Here is a 23,525-nt window from a genome sequence, read left to right as displayed (position 1 = left end):
TTCTGCTACTCAGATTAAAAGGTTAAGAACAACCTAGGCACGTGAATAAATAAAATGAATTCAGGGGAGTGGTTCCTATTGCCCTAGCCACTCCTCACTCTTTCCTCCTGTACTACCTTTCCGTAAAAACTGCAAGTCTTTCTTTGGTGTGCCCATGGCTCCCAACCCTTTCATGGGCTCAGAGAGGATGAGAACCCGGCTAACTATCGCCCAAGGGTTCAAAGATTCAAATATGTACACCAAGCACAGATACAAGAAATGAATGAAATGTCTCCTTCTCTCTGACACACATACATATACATTACCTTCTGCATTTTCATTTACCTTTAGTTTTTACTTATGAAATGGATGCAGGATTTTCAAACATTAGAGGAATATATACTGGAATAGAGAGTGCAAGTTTCTAGCAATTCTATCCTTCAAAGAAAACAATATTAAGATGTTTTCCTACAATTTTTCAAGTTCATGGAGAAACTTTTGGGTAAAATAAAATCAAATAATTTTAAACACTTATTGCATTCATGGTAGATTTTTGTGAATGTTTCTCAACGAACAGACACTAAAAATACAAATGCTAACATCAAGAGACCCACGTTTTACTGAGGTTAAAAGTAGATCCCTGTACTTGTAAAGACTGGGAATTTCTGCCCTTGCTTAACTATTGCAGCAGCTGCCGCGAGTCAAAGTTATGCCCTTGACTGCAAGGAAGCAACACATGCAGTTACAACACTCCAAGGGGGCGGTTCTGAGGGTCAGATGCTCCAAGGAGGCGTTCGTGAGTGACAGCCGCCGCCTCCCACAAACCCTTTGCGTTTTGGTAAACAAGGAGACTCCAGCCCTCAGTCTGTAAATGAGGGAGGAACTTGGGGGCGGGGTCAGGGCGCCGGATGTGCTACTCCGAGAAGGCCTCCTATTCGTGGTTCGCAAAGGGCGGAGGATGTGGGAATTCTGATTGGTCTGATTCCCTGTCCGTAAGGGGATTGACGTCCTATGTCCCGCCGGGCCGCGCCTCTCGGGGCCGCGCTCCTCCCCTCGCGGGTAGGTGCCCGCCCCGAGCGGCAGAGCGCGTGCGCATGCGGCCCCACGCCGCAGCCGATCCCGCCCGCCGCACCACGCACCCTAGCAGTCAGTGGGTGAGCTGGGAGCCGCGGAGGTCACCGTGGGGAGGCGGGGCGGGGGCAGCATGGCAGCCTCCTTACGGCTCCGTGGAGCCGCCTCCGGCCTCCGGTACTGGAGCCGCCGGCAGCAACCGGCAGTGGCCAGCCTTGCAGCGGGTAAGGACCTCGCGCCTTCTTCCCCAGTCCCTCCTCCGGCCGCCCGCTTCGCGCTCCCTGATGGCTGAAGAGGTCTTTTCACCGGAGGCGCTGCGGTTGGATCGGGGCTTAAAACCCAACATTTTGACTGGTTCCAAGGCCTGGCCTCTTCTGCGGCCCGCGCCACTAGTGCTTCCCCCCATTCTCCCCACCCAGATCTAGATGAATGGGGTTCGGCGTCCTTTTGGGACTTAGGAAGGAATGGGAAGAGCTTGGGGTAGAGAGAGGAGTATTTGGGTCCGAGTCCTGCTTCTTTGGAGTTAGGGCTTTGAGGACAATTGGAGGGCCCAGCCCCAGGGGCTACCCCTTACCCACCCCAGCGACCCCTGGCCTTGCAGCGCTGGCTGGCCTTGCAGCGCCCCGGGTGGGCGCGCTCTCCGGCCGCAGCCCTGATTTTTGTTGTAATCACCTTAATTGTTTCTGATGTTTTTACACAAGTGAAGTCTTACGAATCAGGTGATCAGTCTTTCCAGCAAAGTTTTAAGTCACCCTTGACCAGCCAGGCGGGCTTCCACCGCTTCTCTGTAACTGGGCTACCTGAAGATGACACTTCTGTCAAATTATTAACCAGAATACTTTCAACGTTCTCAAAATTGTGGCCTGAACCTATCCTGCTTCCGTCCCCTCCCACCCCTCATATCATTATAAGTTATGGAAGCTAACCATCGATTTAGGAAGAGGCAGTTTTTAGACCCACAGAGAACTAATCTTTCATTTTTCAGATGGAAGAACCTAAAGCCCCTTGGATAAGTGAATTAGGATATTACAGCAGGATCTAGAAAGTAGTCCTTGATTCTTTATGATTCCTGCACTTTTCTTCTACAGCAGGATTCCTCTTTAATTGGAAAATAGGTTGATTTGTGGGGAAACTGCCATTGTCTTCCTGTAAAATTTTTAGTTTTGAAAATGCACTATTTAGCACTCTCATACTTGGGAGATTGAAAAAGCCTTGGTATTAATTTTTTCTGATCTTTACTTTAAAAAAAAAGGCTGGGAATTGAGTTCTTAACAGCTTCCCTTCCTCCCCGTCAGTAAAAATCTAAGCAGAAGAGTGAATTTCCTCTCTGGCTTTAAAAGGGAAAGCTCCATATGATGGGAGAGAACAGATGTCTGATACAGAATCACAGTAATGAGATACAAACTCACAGAAATTGCCAAACTTGAGTGTAACCACTGTTTGAGCTACATGTATTGAACTACAAAAAATGCCTCCTACATTGGAGATACTTAAAAAAAATCACTCTTCTGCAGTAGTAAACGTAGCACCAGTTTTCACATGAATGCACAATTCTTTCAGTTTTGATTAGTCAAGGAAGACATACGTGCTGTTTAGTGGTTTTACAAGGTGTTCTAACGGTATTTTAATGAACCCTTGAAGTACCTTTTAGAGTTACAGGAAAGTTCTTAAAATTTATGGAAGAAGAGTCTGAGGCCTGTGACTATAATAAATGCTTCTGTAGACTGGAAAGGCCTACCTTGAAATGCTGGTAGACTACTTTGGCATATAATCTTGTTCTTTGACCCAAATACATTGTAAGAATATAGATTTATGACAAATTAAAAAAATTATTTTTTGTGTGTGATGATTGTTTAAAATGCTTCAGTAATTGTTTTTACTCTGTGGAATTGTTTTAAACATTTTTGTTAATTTTAATTTACTACAAAAGTGTTAACTTTTTTGATGTTGGAGTCTTAAAAGAAAAATTATGTGCCAGTTTGGAGTCTAGGGACATTAAGAAAAAGAACTGTGTTCAAATAGTAACATTTAGTGATCTGAATTCTGTGGGATGTTTGTCTCCATGGTATGTTTAAGATGTTTATATCATATGGAGGGTAATATTATAAAGATCTATACAGTTATTTACAGCTTGAAAAAAATGACATCTAAAAGTTGCTGGTAATAGCATGTCTTACTTTTAAAATATTTAAAGCATTGAAAAGGAAATAGAAAATTGAGAACTATTAAACTAAACATACATTACTATTTTTTTCATACATTACTATTTCATCACCATTTAATAAAAGTAAGTTTTATGTTTTATCTTAAAAGGTAATTAAATTTAGTTTCAGACTTCTTTGTACAGACAAAAAAATGACAGATGTTGACCCTCTACAGTCATTTGGTTCACTAACAAGTACAAGGAAAAATAATTTGTAACAGATCATCTTAAAGCGACCACCTGACCAAAAGTGGAGTGGGAAAATTAGCCAGCATTATAGACAGAAATGGGAGTACAGTTCTTTTTCATTATTGCCTCTTTGTGTGTGTACGAACTCTGCCTTCAAAACAGCATAACTCGTTGTATAAATCAAATATATGCCATTTTTTCCCTCTTTACATTAGCTTCTAGGGTTGCACATGAAACTCTGAAAAGCTGCACATGGTTCTGGGGACCAAAAGTTGACCTCAAACTTGTGAAATTGCATAAGGAGAATACAGTTGACCTTTGAACAAAATGGGTTTGAACTGCATGGGTCAGCTTATGCATGGATTTTTTTCAATAAATTTGTACTACAGTTGGTTTAACCTGCAGATTGGAGCAGGTTGTGCAGGGCCAACTGTAAATTATACTTGGATTTTGTGAGGAGCGTCAGTGCCCCAACCCCACTCATGGTTCAAGGGTCAACTGTATTTCTAAAATAACTTGACCCAACTAATAAAGGCCTTTATAGAGTAAGTCATTACCCTTAGTTTAGTAACTCTTAGCATTAAAGCAAAAAGAATGCTTATGATGTAATATGTGATAAAGTAGGACACAAAGTTGTGTATGCAGTATAGAGTCTCATAATGAAAAAATGCATTCAGAAGACTGGAAGGGCTATACAAAATGCTAACTGATTATTTTTGTGTAGTGAGATTAACTTTTTCCCTTATGACTTTATACTTTTTCGTATTTTTCAGTTTTCTACAATGAATTACTTTGATGAGAGAAAAAAAACTTTTAGAAGTGTAAAATAATTAACCTATTACCAATTTTTGCATTTTGAAACCTAGAGTCGCCTGGTTTTTGGTGGCACTTCATGTTACCAAGATATGGATAACTTTGTCCATGTCCCATTGGAGAAAAGGTCATAATCTGTAAATTTACATCTGTATATTTAGAAATTAACTTTGCCAAATTTTCTGGCTAGTTTCTTCTTCCTCCTGGCTGCCGCTTAAGTAGTGTTACGGAGAGTCACAAGAGTTTGCTGATTAGATACAATCTTTTCTTTTATCTCTAGTTCATTTCCTATTACATACTCTGATTTTTCACAGATTTTTCTAAAAAGATTTTTCTAAATCTTTTACTTAGGGCTGCCAATCTGTGAACAGTCATTTGCAGAGAGATGCAGGTACCATAATTGGTTTAGGTAATTTGGAACTTCACCATAGGTCTGGGAGGAAAGGTTATTGGAGAGTCAACCTGCAGCGTTTGCTTAATGGTTGCTGCAATACAAATTACCTTTGATGGATCCACTTTATCACTATCTTTACTCTTGCTTCAGCACTGACTTTTATCCTCATTTGATGAAAGCTCTCTCTAGTTAGTAATTCATTCATATAACACTATTAAACACTCACTGTGTGCCAATTTATTTATTTCATTTATTATAAAAGTAGTCATAAAAGTTATATGCACATGGTAAAAACTCAAAAGATTATAAAATGAAAAGTAAGAGTCTTTTCTCTAACTCTGACCCATCAGTCCAACTTTCTAGCTGGAACTGCTGTTTCTTAAGCATCTTACAGAAACTTAAAAACGTTTAATGCATATGTATTCTTTTTTCTCATATACTGTATGTTATTATATATAATGCTCTGCGTCTTGCTTTTTTTCACTTAATAACATGTCCTGGAGATTTTTTTCCTTATACTTTTAGATAGATATATCACATTCTTTTGAACATTACATACTATTTCATTGTATTGATTTTCTATGAAATATCAAGTACCTTGTTAATGTATATTTAGTTATTATAAATTAAGTACCCTGTTAATAATGTGTATTTAGTTATTTATAATGTTTCTGTTGTTACAAACATTCCTATAGTAAACTATATTTTTGTGTTGTTCAGAGTTTATATGTAGTAGAGGTCAGCAAACTGTGGCCCAATAGCTGGGTCCCTGTTTTTGTAAATAAAATTATATTGGAAAACAAGCACAGCCACTTGTTTTTATATTGTGTATGGCTGTTTTAAAACTATAGTGGATGAGTTGAATAGTTGTGACAGAGGCCTTGTGGCCCCAAACTGAAATTGTTTACCCCCTCACCCTTTAAGAAAAAGTGTGCTGACCCCTTACGTATAGTATAAATTCCTGCAAATGGAATTACTGGGTCAAAGAGTATGTACATTTTAAATTTAAATTTTATAATAAAATTCAAATGTAGATCCTTTTTTCAAATTGCTCTCTAAAAGGATGACATAAAATACAATTCTACAGTGTATGAGAGTATATGTTTTATCAGTCCTTTCTAACCAGGTGTGAGTTTATCAAAGAAACACATTTGTCCAGCTGATAGGTGAAAATGGTATTACATTGCTTTGTTTTGCATTACTCTAGTTATGACAGAAGTTGAGCATTTTTTCAAAGTTTTTTTTAATATTTTATGTTAACTGTCATTTTGTGATTTTGGCATACTTTAAAACAATGGATTATTTACATTTTTCTTCCAGATTTTAAAGTTATTTGCATATATAGTAAAGTATCCCTATTTCTATCGTGTGTTGCAAGTGTTCTTCCTAGTTATTTGTGTTTTGTCATGTTTGTGATTTTTTTTTGAGATGTGCTAAGTTTTTCCCCCTTGTTTTATTATGAACAATTTCAAAGTATTGAAAGAATAATGCCATGAACATCTGTGTACTCTTTGCTCAGTGTCAACGGTTGGTAACCAGCCTTTTGCCATATTTGCTTTATTTCTTTCCAAGTATATTCATATCCCACCTGTATCATTTGAAATTAAAATGCAGACACTATGACACTTTAAACCCTAAATGATTCAGTGTGAATCTCCTAAGAAGGACTGTCTCCTACATAACCATATTACCATTACCTAAGACAATTAGCACTTCCCTGGTATCATCCTAATATACAGCTCATATTTAAAATTTCATAATTTTCCTTAGAATGTCATAAGACTTTCACCCCCAACACCCAAATCCAGATCCATTCAAACTTCACGCGTTGCATTCGGTTGATATATCACTTTAGTATCTTTAGATTGAGAAATGTTTTCTCTTGTTTGTTTTTTCTGTAAACATGTTGACTCTTTAAAAACAGCTTTATTGTAATATAGTTGACTTACAATAAACTGCACCTGTTTAACATTTACAGTTTGCACCTGTTTAACATTTACAGTTTGATGAGTTTTGACGTGTATATACCTGTGAAACCATCAAACCATCATCACAATCAAGACAGTGAATGTATGCATTCACCCCTCCCCCATCAGTTTCCTCATGCCTCTCTACATACTCAAACATCTATAATTGTACAGTTTCACTGGCTAGATAGATTCCTATCTTGACAGTTGTTTTTTGTTTCAGTTCTTTAAAGATGATGCTCTCCTGTTTTCTCACTGGCTTTGTTTCTGACAGGAAATCTGCCTTCATTCTTATCTTTGTTCCTTTGTACATAATGTCTTTTTTCTGCCAGTTGCTTTTGAGCATTTTGATTATGATGTGTCTTGGTATAGTTTTCTTCATGTTTCTTGTGTTGGGGTTCACTGAGCTTGGATGCATGGGGTTTATGGTTTTCATCAAATTTGGAAATTTTTCCCATTAGTTCTTCACATATTTTTCTTGTCCCCACTTTGCTCTCCTCTCATTTGAGGACTCCAATTTCGCTGTGTGTTTGGCTGGTTGAAGCTGTCTCACTGCTCACTAATGTTCTTTTTATTTTTTAAATTCTTTTTTCTGTGTTTTGTTTTGGATAGTTTCTGTTGCTTTGTTTTTAAGGTCACTGTCCTTTTCTTCTGTAATTATATTATAATCCAACCTATTGCTCTGTCCTTTTACTACTGTATTTGAAATATTTTTCATATCTGTCTTTTCTATAGCCACCAGTCTTTATTAACTCTGCCCTTACTGTGGACTGAATGTTTGTAGCCCTCCAAAATTCATGTGTTGAAATCCTAATCCCCACTGTGGTAGTATTAGCAGGTGGGGCCTTTGGGAAGTAATTGGGTTATGAGGGTGGAGCCCTCATGAATGGGATTAGTGTCCTAAAAACAGGAAGGAGAGCTTGTCTTCTCTCTCTGCTCTCCAGAGATACAAGAAAATGGTCATCTGCAAGCCAGGAAGTGAGCACTCACCAGATACTGGATCTGTTGCCTACTTGATCTTGGTCTTCCCAGCCTCCGGAACTGTAAGAAATAAATGCTTGTTGTTTAAGTCATCATAACAACTATACTATGGTATATTTGTTACAGCAGCTGGAATGGACTAAGACAGACCTAGACAGTCACTTTTATGTTGGTCTTTTTGCCTCCAGGCTCTTCCTTTAGTTCATCCATTGTACACTGCTGCCTCATTTCTGTCCTAAAGCATGGGTTTGGTCAGGTCATTTCTCTTGCCCAAACCTTTCAGTAACTACCTGTCTTAGTCTGTTTGGGCTGCTGTAACAAAATACCATAGACTGGGTGGCTTATAAACAGCAGAGAACTATTTCTCACAGTTCTGGAGGCTGGCAATTCCAAAATAAAGGTGCTGGCATATTTAGTGTCAGGTGAGGGCCCACTTCTTGGTTCAAAGACAGCCATCTTTTCACTGTGTCCTCACATGGTGTAAGGGGATGAGGGAGCTCTCTGCGGCCTCTTTTGTAAAGGCGTTAGTCCCGTTCGTGAGGGTTCTCCCCTCATGATCTAATCACTGCCCAAAGGCCCCACCTCCAAATACTCTCACACTGGGAATTATTTTTTCAACATAGAAATTTTGGGAGGACCAAACAAACATTCAGTCTGGGATACCACCGCTTGCTTACAAAATACACTCAAATTGTTTACAGCATACTTCCCAGCCTTCCACATTATGGTTGCATTTTTTCTTTCAATCTTAATCTTGCTGTTTTGTTTCTTTGTGCGTCCTGTAGGAAGAGTGGAGGGCACTTAAAAATGAAGAACCTAGAGTCAGATTGGCTGAATATGAATCTTGGCATTACAACCTTATAAAGTCTTGGGCATTTTATTTAAACTAACAAAGTGTCAGGGACCTGAGCTGGAAGATAGGCTTAATGATGGGATGGGATGACAGTGCTATTTATAAAGTACTGAGTATAGTGTCTGGCATGTAGTAAAATTGCCACAAATATTAACTTTTACTGTTATTCATTTTTTTCTTGGCTTTCCTATTTCCTTGCATATACTCATGTGCATACTCATTCCTTTACTATATGGAGCTCCCTTTGTTCCTACTCTGATTCCATTTGAAAGCCTACCCATCCTAGAATACTCAGGTCAAATGCTAGCTTTTTCAAGTTCCCAAACCAGATGAGTTCTTTAGTATCAGCATTATTTTTCATACTTTATCCTTCACTTTCATGTTTTAGTGTCTGTGTACATAGTCGTTCTCTTGTGTTTTAAGCTGGTTGAAAGCAAGGACTGTATGTCATTTGTGTCTTTGATGGCATCTGCCATGGTACATATGATAGTTGCTTCATATTTGTTGAATGTGTGAATGAATTATGGTTCTACCTTGCCATAGTTAAGTGTTTGACTTAGAGTGAGTTGCCTATTAAAATTAACTGCATTTAAATAATAATATACCTAGTTTCTAATGTTCTTAAATTATACCTTTTCAAGCTTAACACAGTAGTCAGGCATGCTAGTTGTTAGTATTAGAGTTCTCTTACAAAGTATACTTCTCATTCTGCTTAATATCAAAATAAAAATTCAGTGAGGTGTCATTTCGCTGTCATTAAACCCCTTGTGAACCAGAAAGTTAGGCACAGGACTCCTATCATACCCAGCATGTGAAACTCAGCACTGGTAAGGTGATGATGCACAGGAATGACACCCTCTTTAACAGAAATGTTAGAGACAGTCATGGAGTTCATAGGAATGAAATGTGCTTCTGACCCAAGAAGGCCTCTATTTCTTAAGCATTAGGGCTTCAAATCATTTGCTTTTAGGAAATCTCATTACATTGAGATTAAGTTGAAGGAGGAGCAGGGATCCATTAGTTGGGAGGATCTGAAAAAATGAAAAAGGGTGACTGTGATTAGTTGGTGCACTACACAATTTTAAAACTGGAGTCCTTGAAAGAAAAAGGAAAAATAAAGCCGGGAAATGATACGGAAATGGGCAAGTGGAGTTATTTCTCTTTGTTCTCTCACTAGACTGTGAACTTTTGGAGGGCAAGGACCACATCTTGCTTGTGTCATAGTACTTCATGCAGTAAATACTTGAGAGGAGTTCTAAATCTAGAAATAGAGAAATCGTGTCTAATATTATTTTCATGGTGATGCGAACGAAGCCTGTCTGCTCTCTTGCAAAAAGCATTATCTTGAATTGTATGCCCCAGTGTGATTTCAAAAAGCCTTTTGTAAAAAGGAAGAAAATCAAATCAAACAAAATCTGCATACAACTTTTTTTTTTTGCGTGTGTGAATTTATTTTTGGCTGTGTTGGGTCTTTGTTGCTGTGTGCCGGCTTTCTCTAGTTGCGGCAAGCAGGGGCTACTCTTCGTTGCGGTGCGCAGGCTTCTCATTGCGGTAGCTTCTCTTATTGTGGAGCACGGGCTCTAGGCATGTGGGCTTCAGTAGTTGTGGCTTGCGGGCTCTAGATCACAGGCTCAGTAGTTGTGGCTCATGGGCTTAGTTGCTCTGCGGCAGGCATGTGGGATCTTCCCGGACCGGGGCTTGAACCCATGTCCCCTGCATTGGCAGGCGGATTCTTAACCACTGTGCCACCAGGGAAGCCCTGCATATAGCATTTTAAGAACAATTTTCTTTTTCTGTAAATGGAGATGCCTCTTCTCTGAAAGTGCACGGAGTTGTTATCTCAGGGTCCCGAGACTGTTACCCTGGCCATGGAAAGCTCATGGAAGTGTCCCCCTGCTCTCTCCTAGGACCCCATTTATAAACTGGTGACTTCTGGTTGAAATACATTCTTCTGGGTTTAACATTTTTATTAAGATTGTTTTTTATACCATTGGAGGGGATGGTTTCTATAAATATGGAAGTGGGAAGGTAAAACATTTTCCCATTCTTGGACCTTGTCCAAGATACAGGTTTTATTGAATACTTCCAGTTTTTAATACACATTATTAGAGAAGGTAATATAGATAAGAGAATCTAGGATACTTCACTTAACAGGTAAAGTATATAATAGGTATTTAATAAATGATGACATTAAGTTTATTGTTAAAAATAGTAAGGGGATGTTATAGAGATAGAAAGCAGAAGAGAGAATGCTTAAAATTTTATGATTGCTTCCTGGAGAACTATATACTCAGAAGTTAGTCTGCCTATACATTGTTGATATCTTTAAATGATCATTAGTTTAAAACTAATCTTTAAAAAGTTTTTTTAATAGAAAATATCAAAATCACAATGACTTCTTAATATTGAGTGAATATTTACAATAAAGCATGTTATCTGCTCCTGTTAAAACTAATGTATTGAAATCAGTGTGTTCTAGGTCAATGGCTTCTAAGACTCCAGTTGGATTCATTGGAGTAGGCAACATGGGGAATCCAATGGCAAAAAATCTCATGAAACATGGCTATCCACTCATTATTTATGATGTGTTCCCTGATGCATGCAAAGAGTTTCTAGATGCAGGTGAACAGGTAAGACCTTTTCTTAAGATTTTTAAAAAATTTTTATTTATTTATTATTATTATTTTGGCTGTGTTGGGTCTTTGTTTCTGTGCGAGGGCTTTCTCTAGTTGAGGCGAGCGGGGGCCACCCTTCATCGCGGTGCGCGGGCCTCTCACTATCGCGGCCTCTCTTGTTGCGGAGCACAGGCTCCAGACGCGCAGGCTCAGTAGTTGTGGTTCACGGGCCTGGTTGCTCCGCGGCATGTGGGATCTTCCCAGACCAGGGCTTGAACTTGTGTCCCCTGCATTGGCAGACAGACTCTCAACCACTGCGCCACCAGGGAAGCCCCCGATTCTTTTAGATTTTGATGTTTAAAAATGTTTTCTAGATTTTGATGTTCCACATTCAAATAAGTGACATCTTCTTAGAAGTATACACAATGGATTTGTAAAGTTAACTTGTTAGTTTTATTTCTCTATATGTAATATTATATATGTGTATATTATATGATATGTAAAATATGTGTACAAACACACACACAAACACACACACACACACGAGACCGTTTACTAGTAACTGAATTTAGAGTTTTTTTTCAAGGTATGAAGGAAATTCTTCTTGTACAAGTTGTAGAGTGGTAATTGAGGGCTGAATGTAATCCCAGAACTGGGTGAATACTAAAAAATTCCTGAGAAGTATAGAAAAAGGTTAGAGAACAAATAAATAGTCAACTTCTAGGTAATAGGCTTGAAATAAATACTGAGAAAATGCAATGCATACATAAAGAACAGGTTTAAGCAACTTAGAGGCTACTTGCAGATCTGGATATCCTCCATCTCCTTCTCCATCATGGTTTGTATGCCATCTGGGGGTGGCAGCAGTGTTGTTTGAGGATGTGTGAGTATCATCTTGGAACTTTTCAGGGTAGGGTTGTGGCTGCTTATGCCCATATAGTCTCTGAATATTGACACTGTACCACCAGTGCAGTAGGTTTACTGATGACCTTAAGTAGCTTAGGGACTTAGACTTGTTGGAGAGGTTTGATCAATTCTTTGTTCTAGGAAAGGTGGCTTTACCATCTTCAAGGATGGTAAGGAGTTCCAAGCTGATATTCAGTCTGGGATGGATTGTTTTTCTGAGGAGATGGATATTACTTTTTGGGTTAACACATCTATTTGATGTTGGCATTTTACAGTGGTTTATATATTTATTTGTAAGAGTAACAACGGTACTTGGTCTCTAAACAGAGGAAATATCTTCAATTAAATACAGAATTTAATCAAAGTAATAACAGCATATTCTTCTGGCATTTTGGAGAATAATGTTCCCGAAGTTTTCATGTGTGTGTGTGTGTTTATGAAAGATCACATGAATTTCTCTTCCTCTTTCTACCCCTTCTAGTAATACAGAGGTGGAAATTGAATGGAAACTGATTTACCTTGGACTGGCAAAGCAGAAGCTTAGGGCCTTTCAAATTGTGACCAATGCCATTACTCTTCCCTCTATTCCTGTAGCACTTAACAACTTGCCTATGGAGAACTGAAATGGTCATCATCCCTTTGTGAATCTCTTTTCTGCTGCTTGCCAGATTTCCGGAGCTTTCTGATGCTCTGCCTGAATTGCCTCATATTCTGAAGTTATCCTTTTACCTCCATTTCCTAACAAAATTCTTATCTTTTTAGTGTTGCTAATTTTAGGTAGGTGTGAAGGAAGACCACCTTAAGAATAAGACTTACACTTGAGTGAAGGAGACATTTACATTTTAAAAGAGAGAGAAAAGAAACTAATATTTAATGAGTACCTCCTACGTGTCAGGTCTTTTACTAAATATTTTGTACATATTATCTAATTTTATCTTTGTAACAGAAGTATTTTCAGGAAACTGATGCTTGGAGAAGTTAAATAACATCCCCAAGGTTGCACAGTGAGTGAATGGCAAGAGCCAAGATCTGAACAAAGGTCTGTCTTTGACTTTGGAGCTTTAGCTCTTTTAATTACATGATGTGTAGTCACTAATTAATGAAATTTATGTATGAGACATTTTTAAGTGTATGTGTGGCATCTTCCTTGATGATTCTGAAATGTAGCTACCTGTTACCTATTTATAAACTAGTCTACTAGAAAATAAAGTGCCTAGATTTCTTTTGGATCAGTTAATGTCAGGCCAGTAATGATTATATACCACACCCTTGTTTAATATGTTGTTTTGCACCAATGAAATTTGTTGGAATTAAATACTAGTTATCTATTATGATGGATTGTATAGTGAGTGGGTATACAGTGGGTTGAATAGTGGCCCCCCCAAAAGATGTCCTACAAAAATCTTAGAAGAAAACATGAAGAAATCTTCATGACCTTGAATTTGGCAAAGGATTCTTAAATATGACACCCAAGATCATGAGCAACAAAATTAAAAATAAAACTTCATCAAAATTGAAAACTTTTGTGCTCCAAAGAAGAAGAGCAAGAAAGTGAAAAGGTAACCCATAGAATGGGATAAAATATTTGCAAATCATATATCTGATAAGGACTTGTATCTAGCATGTATAAAGAAGTCATACAATTCAAACAGAAAGACAAGTGACTCAATTAAATGGACAAAGGATCTGAATAGACATTTCTCCAAAGAAGGTACAAATGACCAATAAACACATGAAAAGATGCCAGTATCATTAGTCATCAGATAAATGCAATCAAAACCACAATGAGATTTCCACACCCACTGGGTTGGCTAGAATTACAAAGGCAGATAACAAGAAGTATGGAGAAATTGAACTATCACACACTGCTGATGAGATTGTAATTCTACTCCTAGGTATATATGAAAGAGAAATGAAAACACATACCCACACAGAAACTTGTATATAAATGGCAGCATTATTCATTACAGCCAAAAGATAGAAACAACCTAAATGTCCCATCAGTGGTAAGCAAAATGTGGTATATCTATACAATGATATATTACTCAGCCATAAAAAGGGATGAAGCACTGACACATGAAAGTCCAGAACAGAGAAATCTGTAGAGACAGAAAGTAAATCAGTGGCTGTTTAGTGCTGGCTGGGAGAAGAGGGTAAAGAGGGAGTCAGGCATAGGGGAGAGATAGCTAATGGATATGGGTTTTTTTTTCTTGAACTGATGAAAAGTTCTAAAATTGTGTTGGTTGCGCATATCTGTGAATACACTAAAACCCATCAAATTATATACTTTAGGTGGGCAAATTATATGTTATGTGAATTATATCTCAATAAAGTGATTTTAAAAAAAGATAAATGTCCAAGTTCTAACCCCCAGTACTTGTGAAAGTGACCTTATTTGGAATCAGGGTCTTGGCAGATGTAGTTAGGTTTAAGATCTTGAGATGAGGTCATCCTGGATTTCGGGTGGGCCCTAAAGGCAATGATGAGTGTCCTTACAGAGAGCCACAAGGGGAAGGCCGTGGGAAGTCGTAGGCAGTCTTCAGAGTTATACTGTGGCAAGCCAAGGAACACCAGGGTCAGCCAGAAGCTAGTAGAGGCAAAGGAGGATCTTCCTTTGGAGGCAGCATGGTGCTGCCTACACCTTGCTTTCATACTTGTGGCCTCCAGAGCTGTGAGAATACATTTCTGTGTTTTAAGCCACCATGCTTGGGGTAACATTGCGGCAGCCACTGGAAACCAGTACAGCTAGAATCTACAAAATGGGTTTACAACCTGCCCTTTCCACTTAGTATCTGCAATCTCAGGCAAGTTATTTAGTGTCTCTATATCTGTTTCCTCATGTGTAAAATAATAAGGATAATAATAATAACCTTTCTCAGGGAGTTGTTACGAGGATTAAATGAATTCATATATGTAAAGAGCTTAAAATGGTGTTTGGCACAGTAAGGAGTGTGTGTGTTAGCTCTAAGTAAGTTCCCATAAGTCTTGGTTTCACCTCTTCTCTACAGAGCTGTTATTTCCTTTTCTAATGCTTTCTATTCACATGACAATGTCAGAGTCTCTCACTTCTTTGTGAAGAAAAGTTACTTTTTATTGCTTTGATCACTATGGGTTAAGGCTACCTTAGAATCTCTTAGCAAAAGGGATAGGACGTTCATTAATTTACTAATTTGACTGATGTTTCTTGAGTACTTTCTATGTGCTAGGTACTGGGAATATAGCCCAGAACAAAACAGTTACAGTCTTTGCCTTTGGGGACCAACAGGAGGTGTTAGATTATCACAGCACACAAATATGTGATTCCAAATTGTGATGTGGAAAGAAGAAGAGTCTCTTCAGTTTTCGGTAAAATCTGCATTACGTTGGCTGAGAGGGCAGTCAGGGACGTTCTCTGAAGACTAGACATTTAGGTAGATAGCACAAGAATAAGGATTTATCCAGGTGAAGAATGGGGACAAAGGAGCAATTTTCTTTAAAAGTGGAAGCCTCTCCAGGTTTCTAGAGATTTCTACTTTAGGTCGACCGATACAGGTTGAGTACCTTGCATGTGTCTAGCAGTCCACCTAGTGCTGTGGAGAATAAAACAGGTTGAGTTGGATGTGGCAATGTATTAGATGTGTCTCAGGTGGCAAGACCAAATAATAGAAGGGAGTTTTTATTAAAATTGTATTTTGACAGTAATAAAGTGCTGAAGCAGGTTTTGAGGGGAAAAATAATAAGTAACTCTTAAGAGTTGTTTCATTTCTGATAGAGAGCTACATAAATATTGTGCTTAATCTTCGCTCACCTACAAGCAGAAATGCTGTAGCCTGAAATGAAAGTCATGGAGACGAGATCTCTTGGATTCCTGGATAGAAATCAGAGGGTTCTAGGAGACAGCCTCAGTTATTAGATTTTCCTTCTTTTCTTCTTCCTTGAGATACATAAGTGGGTGTGGGGAAGGAAGGAGGATGGGTTCTGGGTGGCTGCCTGTCCCAGATTAGTGAAGCGTGAGACTCTCTTAGCTTCTGCCCACAGCTCCCAGCCCTGCCCCGCTCCCAGCACACGGTGGGAAAGTTGCGTGGGCGGTTCACACTGGGGCGGCAGAGCCTGGAAGGCAGAACCCTCTTTTCCCACGTCCCATCTCCCTCACCGCTCTGCTTCCTCTCAGAGTCTTTACTCTAAGAGGTCCTCTGAGTATTGATTACAACAGCAGTGGAGGGCAGGAGAACGTGAAATTGAGATAAATGACAGGAGAAGGGTAAAGGGTATAAAAAAGCTTTGGGCCTGAGGGGAAATATTCTGTCATAATAAAATGAAAACATTTGATGCTAAATGATTTTTATGCCAGCAGCTTAAAAACCGTTTTGGTCATTTGAGCAAGTGTAATTTCCTAAGACCCCTACTTTAAAAGGTAATGTTAATTTGGATGTGTGACTTCTGATGTGTTAAAATGTCAGTAGTACTAATTCATAGCTATATTTAGTTTTAAAATGTTTGATAAAGGAAAAAATGAGTTTCATTTTACTACTAAAAGACAAAGAGAAGACTTGGGATGAAATGGAAAAATATAGGTGAAAACTTTGAAACTTCTTGCCATTGTGCACAAGAGTGCAGTGAATGGATTAAGAGTTCAAAAATTCAGAGTATCTTTGAGTTGACTCTTACATTTTAAGGACAGGTGTCCCTTCCTTTCCCTGATGTTACTATCTCAAGTGAAGTCGATGAAATGGCAGCCGAAGAAAACAGAATTTTTTTCCCTCAAAGTCTGCAGAAAACATGGCTAGTTGATTTCAAATGTCAACTGTGCTTTCGGTGGGAAATTTGCAGGGAGAGAAAGTACGAAACTAGACATATCTGGATCAAAAAGCAATCAGCTAGTTCTAAAGATCTTTGGACATCTCCTTGAAGAAGTGTTTTTTTGTTTTTTTAAAAGCAAAAACTGGGCATTTATTGTTTCATGTAACTGAAGAGTTGGGGAGTGGCCTGAACCCAGGCACAGCCGAATTTTGGGCACAGATGTAATTAGATCCGTTTCTGTCTGCTTCTTGGCTCTGCTTTCCACGGGCTGGCTTCTCCCTCCCCTCAAGGTGCAAGGTCCACCTGCAGCTCCAGGTGAAGTGCTTTAGGGTGTTACCACCCTGGAGGTTTTCCTTCCAGCTGTACCTAGTAGTAAAAAATACTACGTGGGTTATGAAGGAAATAAAAACTTGGACATGTTAAAATGCTTCACGTGCCTGACTGTATTTAATGAACTTATTTATACCTTTACATGTTAACCAATTCTATTAGGGCATTTATAATTGGTTTAATATGTTACCTGTGGTCATTCCCATAAAAAATTTACGGTTTCCTCTCTCCGTATCCCTTTATTATATCTTTATTTCTGTTGGAAACTCGGGTTTAACATACAATGCATCATTTCAACTTCTAGCATCTATTCTAAGAATGTAACCCATGATAATTATCAGGCCTTTGGGTATTAGAAATCATGAATCAATAAATTGTGAATGTAGTGGTTTAAAAGCATAAACCCAGGAGGAACCTGGCTGCCTGAGCTCAGATATCAGCTCCGTCATGTGCTGGCCGTGTGACTTTTAGACAGATTATCTAACTTCTTTCTACTTAAATTTTCTCATCTTATAAAATGGCAGTAGTAATAGTACCTTCCTCTTAGCCCTAGAGAACCTGGCACGTAGAAAGTGCTGTTACTACTACCACCACTGTTACTACTGTTATGGTTGTTGCTTTAGTATCTATACCATATTTCTCCCAAATCTTCATTCCCCAACACCACACATATAAATGCACCACTGTGTTGGCTGAGTCACTGAGTCCAGAGTTGTTTGGAATAGAATTGTAGACATATTTTTATTTATTTATTTATTTTTTTGCGGTACGCGGCCCTCTCACTGCTGTGGCCTCTCCCGTTGCGGAGCACAGGCTCTGGACGCGCAGGCTCAGCGGCCATAAGCTCACGGGCCCAGCCGCTCCGCGGCATGTGGGATCCTCCCGGACCGGGGCACGAACCCATGTCCCCTGCATCGGCAGGCGGACTCTCAACCACTGCGCCACCAGGGAAGCCCTAGACATATTTTTAAATGAAAGAATGATGATAGAAATTAAAACCAAATTAGGAGATAAAGTGATTTGACTGCATCCCCGTTTAAGAACATATTCTGCAGAGTCCCTTGTGTCCTCCTCTTATTTTACAGAAGATACCAATTTCTCTTTTTAAGCGGTAGCATCCAGGGCATGTGACTAGTGCTTCGTTTTCATTTTCATTGTGTGGGAATTTCCTTGGAGATGCCTCTGAGTGGTGCCAAAAGTCTTGGGACTTATGCAGCATTTCTGTGTGAGTTTTCTGGTTGAACTAGGCTTAATTGGATTCTCTTGTTTTCTCTCTAAAAACTTGGGAACCATCTTGTTCCTGGGTTATAAGGCTGAACATGTTTGGTTAAGTAATTCTATTGAGATCTAATCTGGCATCCACTCAGGTTTTGTTAGATGAGAATTTTAAAAGTCTCTTGCTGAGTGGGCTTCATCATTGTTGACCACATGTTTCAAGATGTAGGCAAAAACCGTTTTGGTCAGTTTTTTAAGGGTAGTGCAATTTTTTTATTTTATTTTTTTGCAGTACGCGGGCCTCTCACTGTTGTGGCCTCTCCCGTTGCGGAGCACAGGCTCCGGACGCGCAGGCTCAGCGGCTATGGCTCACGGGCCCAGCCGCTTCGCGGCATGTGGGATCTTCCCGGACCGGGGCATGAACCCGTGTCCCCTGCATCGGCAGGCGGACTCTCATCCACTGCGCCACCAGGGAAGCCCAAGGGTAGTGCAATTTTGAAGCAACAGTATGCATTTCTACTTGGAAAGATTAAAATACACTGAGTGGCAGGTTTAACCAAGGTCATGTTCATCTTGTTTCTTTGCAAGTTTCTCTTACCCATTTGCTTTATGTGGAAGCAATGCTGAGCTTCACTTATGTGACTGTTTGGTCTAGCAGAGACAGCGAGATTTTTCTCTTTATGTAAAACAACTAGGTTAACTGTTGTCTCCTTCCACTGGATATGTAAAAAGGAGGTGCAGTTACTTCAGATTGCTCTGGGCCCTGATGCCCCCATCATTCCTTCCGCCACCCACCCAGCAAAGCAGATTTTGTCTTTAATCTGTCCAGTTGTCTAATCTTTATATTGTACACCTGCCATTGGTGCTTACTAGGATACAGATGAATCTAGTTGCAGAAATTCTTAATGACTGTAGATACTGTGAAGGGAACCAATCTCCTGTAATCAAAATTAAAATAATGGAAAAGTAGGGTCACCTTAGTTCACAATGGTGTAAGAATGAGGCAGTTGGAATTGTCAAGAGATTTTTCTGGGATGGCCATGACAATCAGAGCAGAGCCATGTTCCAGGGTCAGCCAGGTTAGTGACCGTCCACACATGTGGAGGTGTAGAAGAGTCCTGCTAATGCTTTACATTTGTACTGAGTCATTGCAGATGCTTCCCTGTACCATCAGCCCTTTTTCACAGAGTCTGTGCCTTCCTAGAATTTAAGGTTACTAAATGTGAAAAATTCCCTTGGCTAAGTTTCCTTTCTACTTTGGAGATAGAAACGCTTGAAGATAATCCAAGTCACTATTCTTATTTTGTAGATTTGTAAACTGAAGCCAGAGAGGTTAAGTGATTTGCACAAAAGCACAGATGATATAGTGGCTGAGCTATAACTAAACCCAGTCTCTGGCTTCCCAAATTAGTGTTCCTTTCCCTGATCCATGCTGTCTTTGCTTATCCATTCAATTAGCAAATGTAACTGAAGGGACTCTAATTAGGTTGGCTCCTAAAGGCTTTTGTGGTGAGTGTCAGACTGGCAATAAGGTTTGTTTTTTTCCTGCCAGCTTTTGAGTCATGGCCAAATTTTGTTAGTCAGTTATTTCAGAGTCTTGAAGTCATCACATGGAAGGCAAGATGATTTGAATAACTGGACACACTTGTCTGTCTAATAAACATGCCTTCTGTAGTGCAAATTAGAGACTGTTATTATAATGTACCAAATTTATATACTTGTTACATATGGAGCAGTTGTGGCCAGTACAGTGGTGACATTCCAGCTATCACTATCATTGTGTGTTTTTTTCCAGACCTGTGAGCTTTGACACTACTTTCCTGTATATTTGAGGGGTTAGCAGTACTCTGGCAACCCAGGCATCCCAAGAAGCAGATGCTAGGGATGCAGGGGGCTGATTGGCCACCCCATGCACTTGGCAGTTGCATGAATTGGCACAAGAAGCTTGGAGGTGTGAAGTATTCCTAGATCTGTGAGCTAATTGTTGGTACCCCTGAGGGCATGTCTCAAGGAGTTATCTAGATGGAATTGAATTTCCTTCAGTGGAAGAGACTCTGAATTCCTAAGAGAAAGTCTGAAGTTGACTCTTAGACCTCAGGGCTGGCTTACTACAGTCCCTGAAAGATCAAGAGAGATGGAGCTGAGATAGAAGGAAAGGCAACTGAAAGGTATGCCACCATTTTGCATGCCTTTATTACTTCATTTAAATAGGATGAACAGATGGGGCTCTCTATGTAACCCATATTCTTGACACAGTCCAAGAGTAGAGAATTATGACTCCTATAGCTTTTCCTTTTCTTCTCATCTTACTGAGCTGTTTTTTTCTTAAGGAAACTTGAATTGTTTGCCAGGAAATAGTTGCCTCTTTTCAAATCTCAGTATTTGTTTGAGTGTAAGAAAGGTTTTCACCTAACTTAAGTATTACTTTGTAATTTGATGGAAAAAAATTTTTTCCAGAATTATTTGTGGCCGATCCCCACTATATATCAAAATATACATATTGTTGAATGTGCCACTTTGTAGACTCTAAAATGCTGTATTGCCTTTAGATGAGAGAGACTGTCTTTTTTTTGTTGTTTTTGGCTTTAGAGTCTGAGGTGTTTAATATTATCACTTAGTACACAAAGTGCCAGGATACTTGATTATCCGAAATTTTAGAATACAACTTATGAAATGATGTTAAAACTGCCTTTATGTAGAATTTGATTTAGAAGCTGATAGTCTCTTACGGAAGAATGAAATGTAATTGCTTCTAGCTCATAATATTTAGATTGCACACTGTGTTTGGTTTCTCATTCTTTCATCAGCTGTACATCAAAGACAGAAAGAAAGTGTTTCGTTTACTTCCACCACATGAAAAGCAGAGGCGTTCCCATTCCTAAGATGCTTATGTGCCAGTTCTCCTATGGAGAAAGTTTTGATTATCCTCCTGATAGTTCCTTGTCTTTTCTTTAAAGAGAGAAAAGGCTTTGGAAAGGAGCTTTCGTGATAATTGGGGTGATAGATTCTTTCTGTTAAAGGAGAGTTTCAGTCAAGAAGTGATCTCCTGGTCTCTTCTGGCCTCTTTGGTTGCTGACCAGCTGGCCAGGTGTATCATGGTGTATATATTCGAGAGAGCAGGGGGTGGGGGAAATGTGAGTGAGGGTATGTACACCCATACTTGTAAACATATGTACAGAGGATGGGCAGAGCAGCTTTCTTGTACAGTATGTTCATGGTCATCATTAAAGCAGAAGTCAGGGTTCTGACTTCTGAGAGAGAGAGCGTACCTTGATGCCTGTTCGTATGTTGTTGTATATATGGTTTCCACAGGAGACCTGACAGCTCATGCTCTCAGACTTCATGGTGGTACTCACATTCAGTGCAGTGCATGCTTATGTCCTTGTCTTGACTTTTTATAAAACAGGCTTAATTTTTTTTTTTTTTCTTGAAAATAGAGGCTGGAAGATAGTGGTAATGGGGGCCTGAGAATTTACTTGTGGATTTTGCTGCCCATGAATTAATTGGTGTATCCTGTAGTTCAGCTATCAAGTCTGATATACGAGAATGTTTTTCTTAGAGCATCTACCAAAAAGTATGCTGTTTAAGAATCCAACTTAGAGGAATCCATGAGAAGTGTGTCCGTTCCCAGGCCTGTTGGGTTTTGCCCTTTTCCCCCTCAACTCACTTCACACTTTTTAAAGTAAACAGTGGATGTGATTCCATAGAAATTGCATCTGTATGTGTGAAGGAATGGACTCTATTTTAGGCAGTAACGGGTTTTTTTGCTCGGTTTTTGTTTTTGTCATTTGAAAACAAGGATTAGTTTTTATTCACTGTCACTATTATGGGCATGCATAAAAAGTGGATCCTACTTGTACTGTAGGAGCTGCTTGCATTTAATTTAAATAATGTGCCGTTGCAATTTTTTTTTTTAAAGGTAGTGTCTTCCCCAGCAGATGTAGCTGAAAAAGCTGACAGAATTATTACAATGTTGCCCACCAGCATCAATGCAATAGAAGCTTATTCTGGAGCAAATGGAATTCTAAAGTATGTATTTCTCAACTGTAGATATGTTCTTGTTATGATAGTTTATGAATTTCACATCTGTTAGAACTATTGTGAAATTACAATTATGTTTGTTAAACCTTCTTGTACTGTATTTTTATGTCTTAAAAGTGAATGGTGTGGTTTCTCTCATTGTAAAGGGTTTATTTTTTCACTGAAGTCAAGTATGTGACTTTTGGGAATACATTTTTTTTGCTTTCTGTTTCTTCCCTTTAATCTTGCGTTAAACTTACATTGGGAACCTGTTTAAGAGATTTTTAAAGCTTGCATTTTAAACTGTACAAATGTTACAAGCATAATTTTCTTACGGTTTACAGAAATTCAGGAAGAGATTTCTATGAAAAATGAAACGAAGCATTGGAAAGAACACCATTATTTAAAATTTATTATAAAATAAAAAGTTATTGTATGTCCTTTGGGTTAGTACATCTGTAGTAAGAACTTTGAGAGGGTGGAATTAAAGATTAGCAGTAGCTCTTTAAATAATATATAATTTAGGTCAGAGTTTCCTACCCAGTAACTAGCTTCCCTGGCTTTGAGAACCTTTTGGTTACTTGCTACCTATTGCCAAACCCTTGTGGTTATGTTACGATGACAGCGGTTGAATTTAGTTTTCTGGTCTTACTGATTCCTGTTCCTAACTTGTTTTGTTGTTGAAGTTCAGCAGAGAGCTAGAGCAAACTGGTAGGCTTTGTAGACACATGAAGGGCTAAAAGAAAGGGTTTAATTTCTTGAAGCTGTAATACATGAAATTTGAGGTTTTGGGAAATTGAATTGCTTTGGAAAACTAGCAAATTTAGAAGCAACAGACACTTGAATATTAGGCAGAAAACTGATAAGATAAATGTTTAGATTTCAGGGAAAGTTGAAAGATTCTCATTTTGGATGGAGCCCTCAGGCCCACAGTGTGTATGTGGTCCTGAGGTGACCTAGCTGTCTCATTACCTAGTCTGTTCCAATTATGGCCCTGTTTTACCTCTGAAGAAAAAGTTACTAAAAACTTTGTGGAGACAAAATCCTACGTTTATTAATATCCTTTACTCGGGATATGGTGGCCAACAACCAGGGCAATTTTGTCTAGGGAGTGCTTTGAAAGATTTTGGCTTTACATTGAAGTGTAATTTGCTTCTCATGGGTAGTTCTTTATTTTCTTTTGGGTCAGGATCATTTCCCCACACCCTGT

The 23,525-nt window shown here is 39.0% G+C and overlaps 1 protein-coding gene across 1 annotated transcript in view; it reads left to right on the top strand.

Annotated features, from left to right (window-relative positions):
- Positions 1-1,105: 1,105 nt before the first annotated feature.
- The window catches only part of HIBADH (3-hydroxyisobutyrate dehydrogenase), a 104,809-nt gene continuing 82,389 nt past the window's right edge, over positions 1,106-23,525 (top strand). The window contains exons 1-3 of the mRNA XM_082846552.1: positions 1,106-1,274; positions 10,920-11,080; positions 22,215-22,324. Of these exons, the coding sequence (XP_082702678.1) occupies positions 1,184-1,274; positions 10,920-11,080; positions 22,215-22,324 (362 nt within the window). The 5' untranslated portion in view covers positions 1,106-1,183. The remainder of the gene's footprint in view (positions 1,275-10,919; positions 11,081-22,214; positions 22,325-23,525) is intronic.

Source organism: Leucopleurus acutus, assembly GCF_964270905.1.
Source record: "Leucopleurus acutus genome assembly, chromosome: 9".
In the NCBI taxonomy this organism is placed as follows: domain Eukaryota; kingdom Metazoa; phylum Chordata; class Mammalia; order Artiodactyla; family Delphinidae; genus Leucopleurus; species Leucopleurus acutus.
This window is presented reverse-complemented; position numbering and strand designations above follow the sequence as displayed.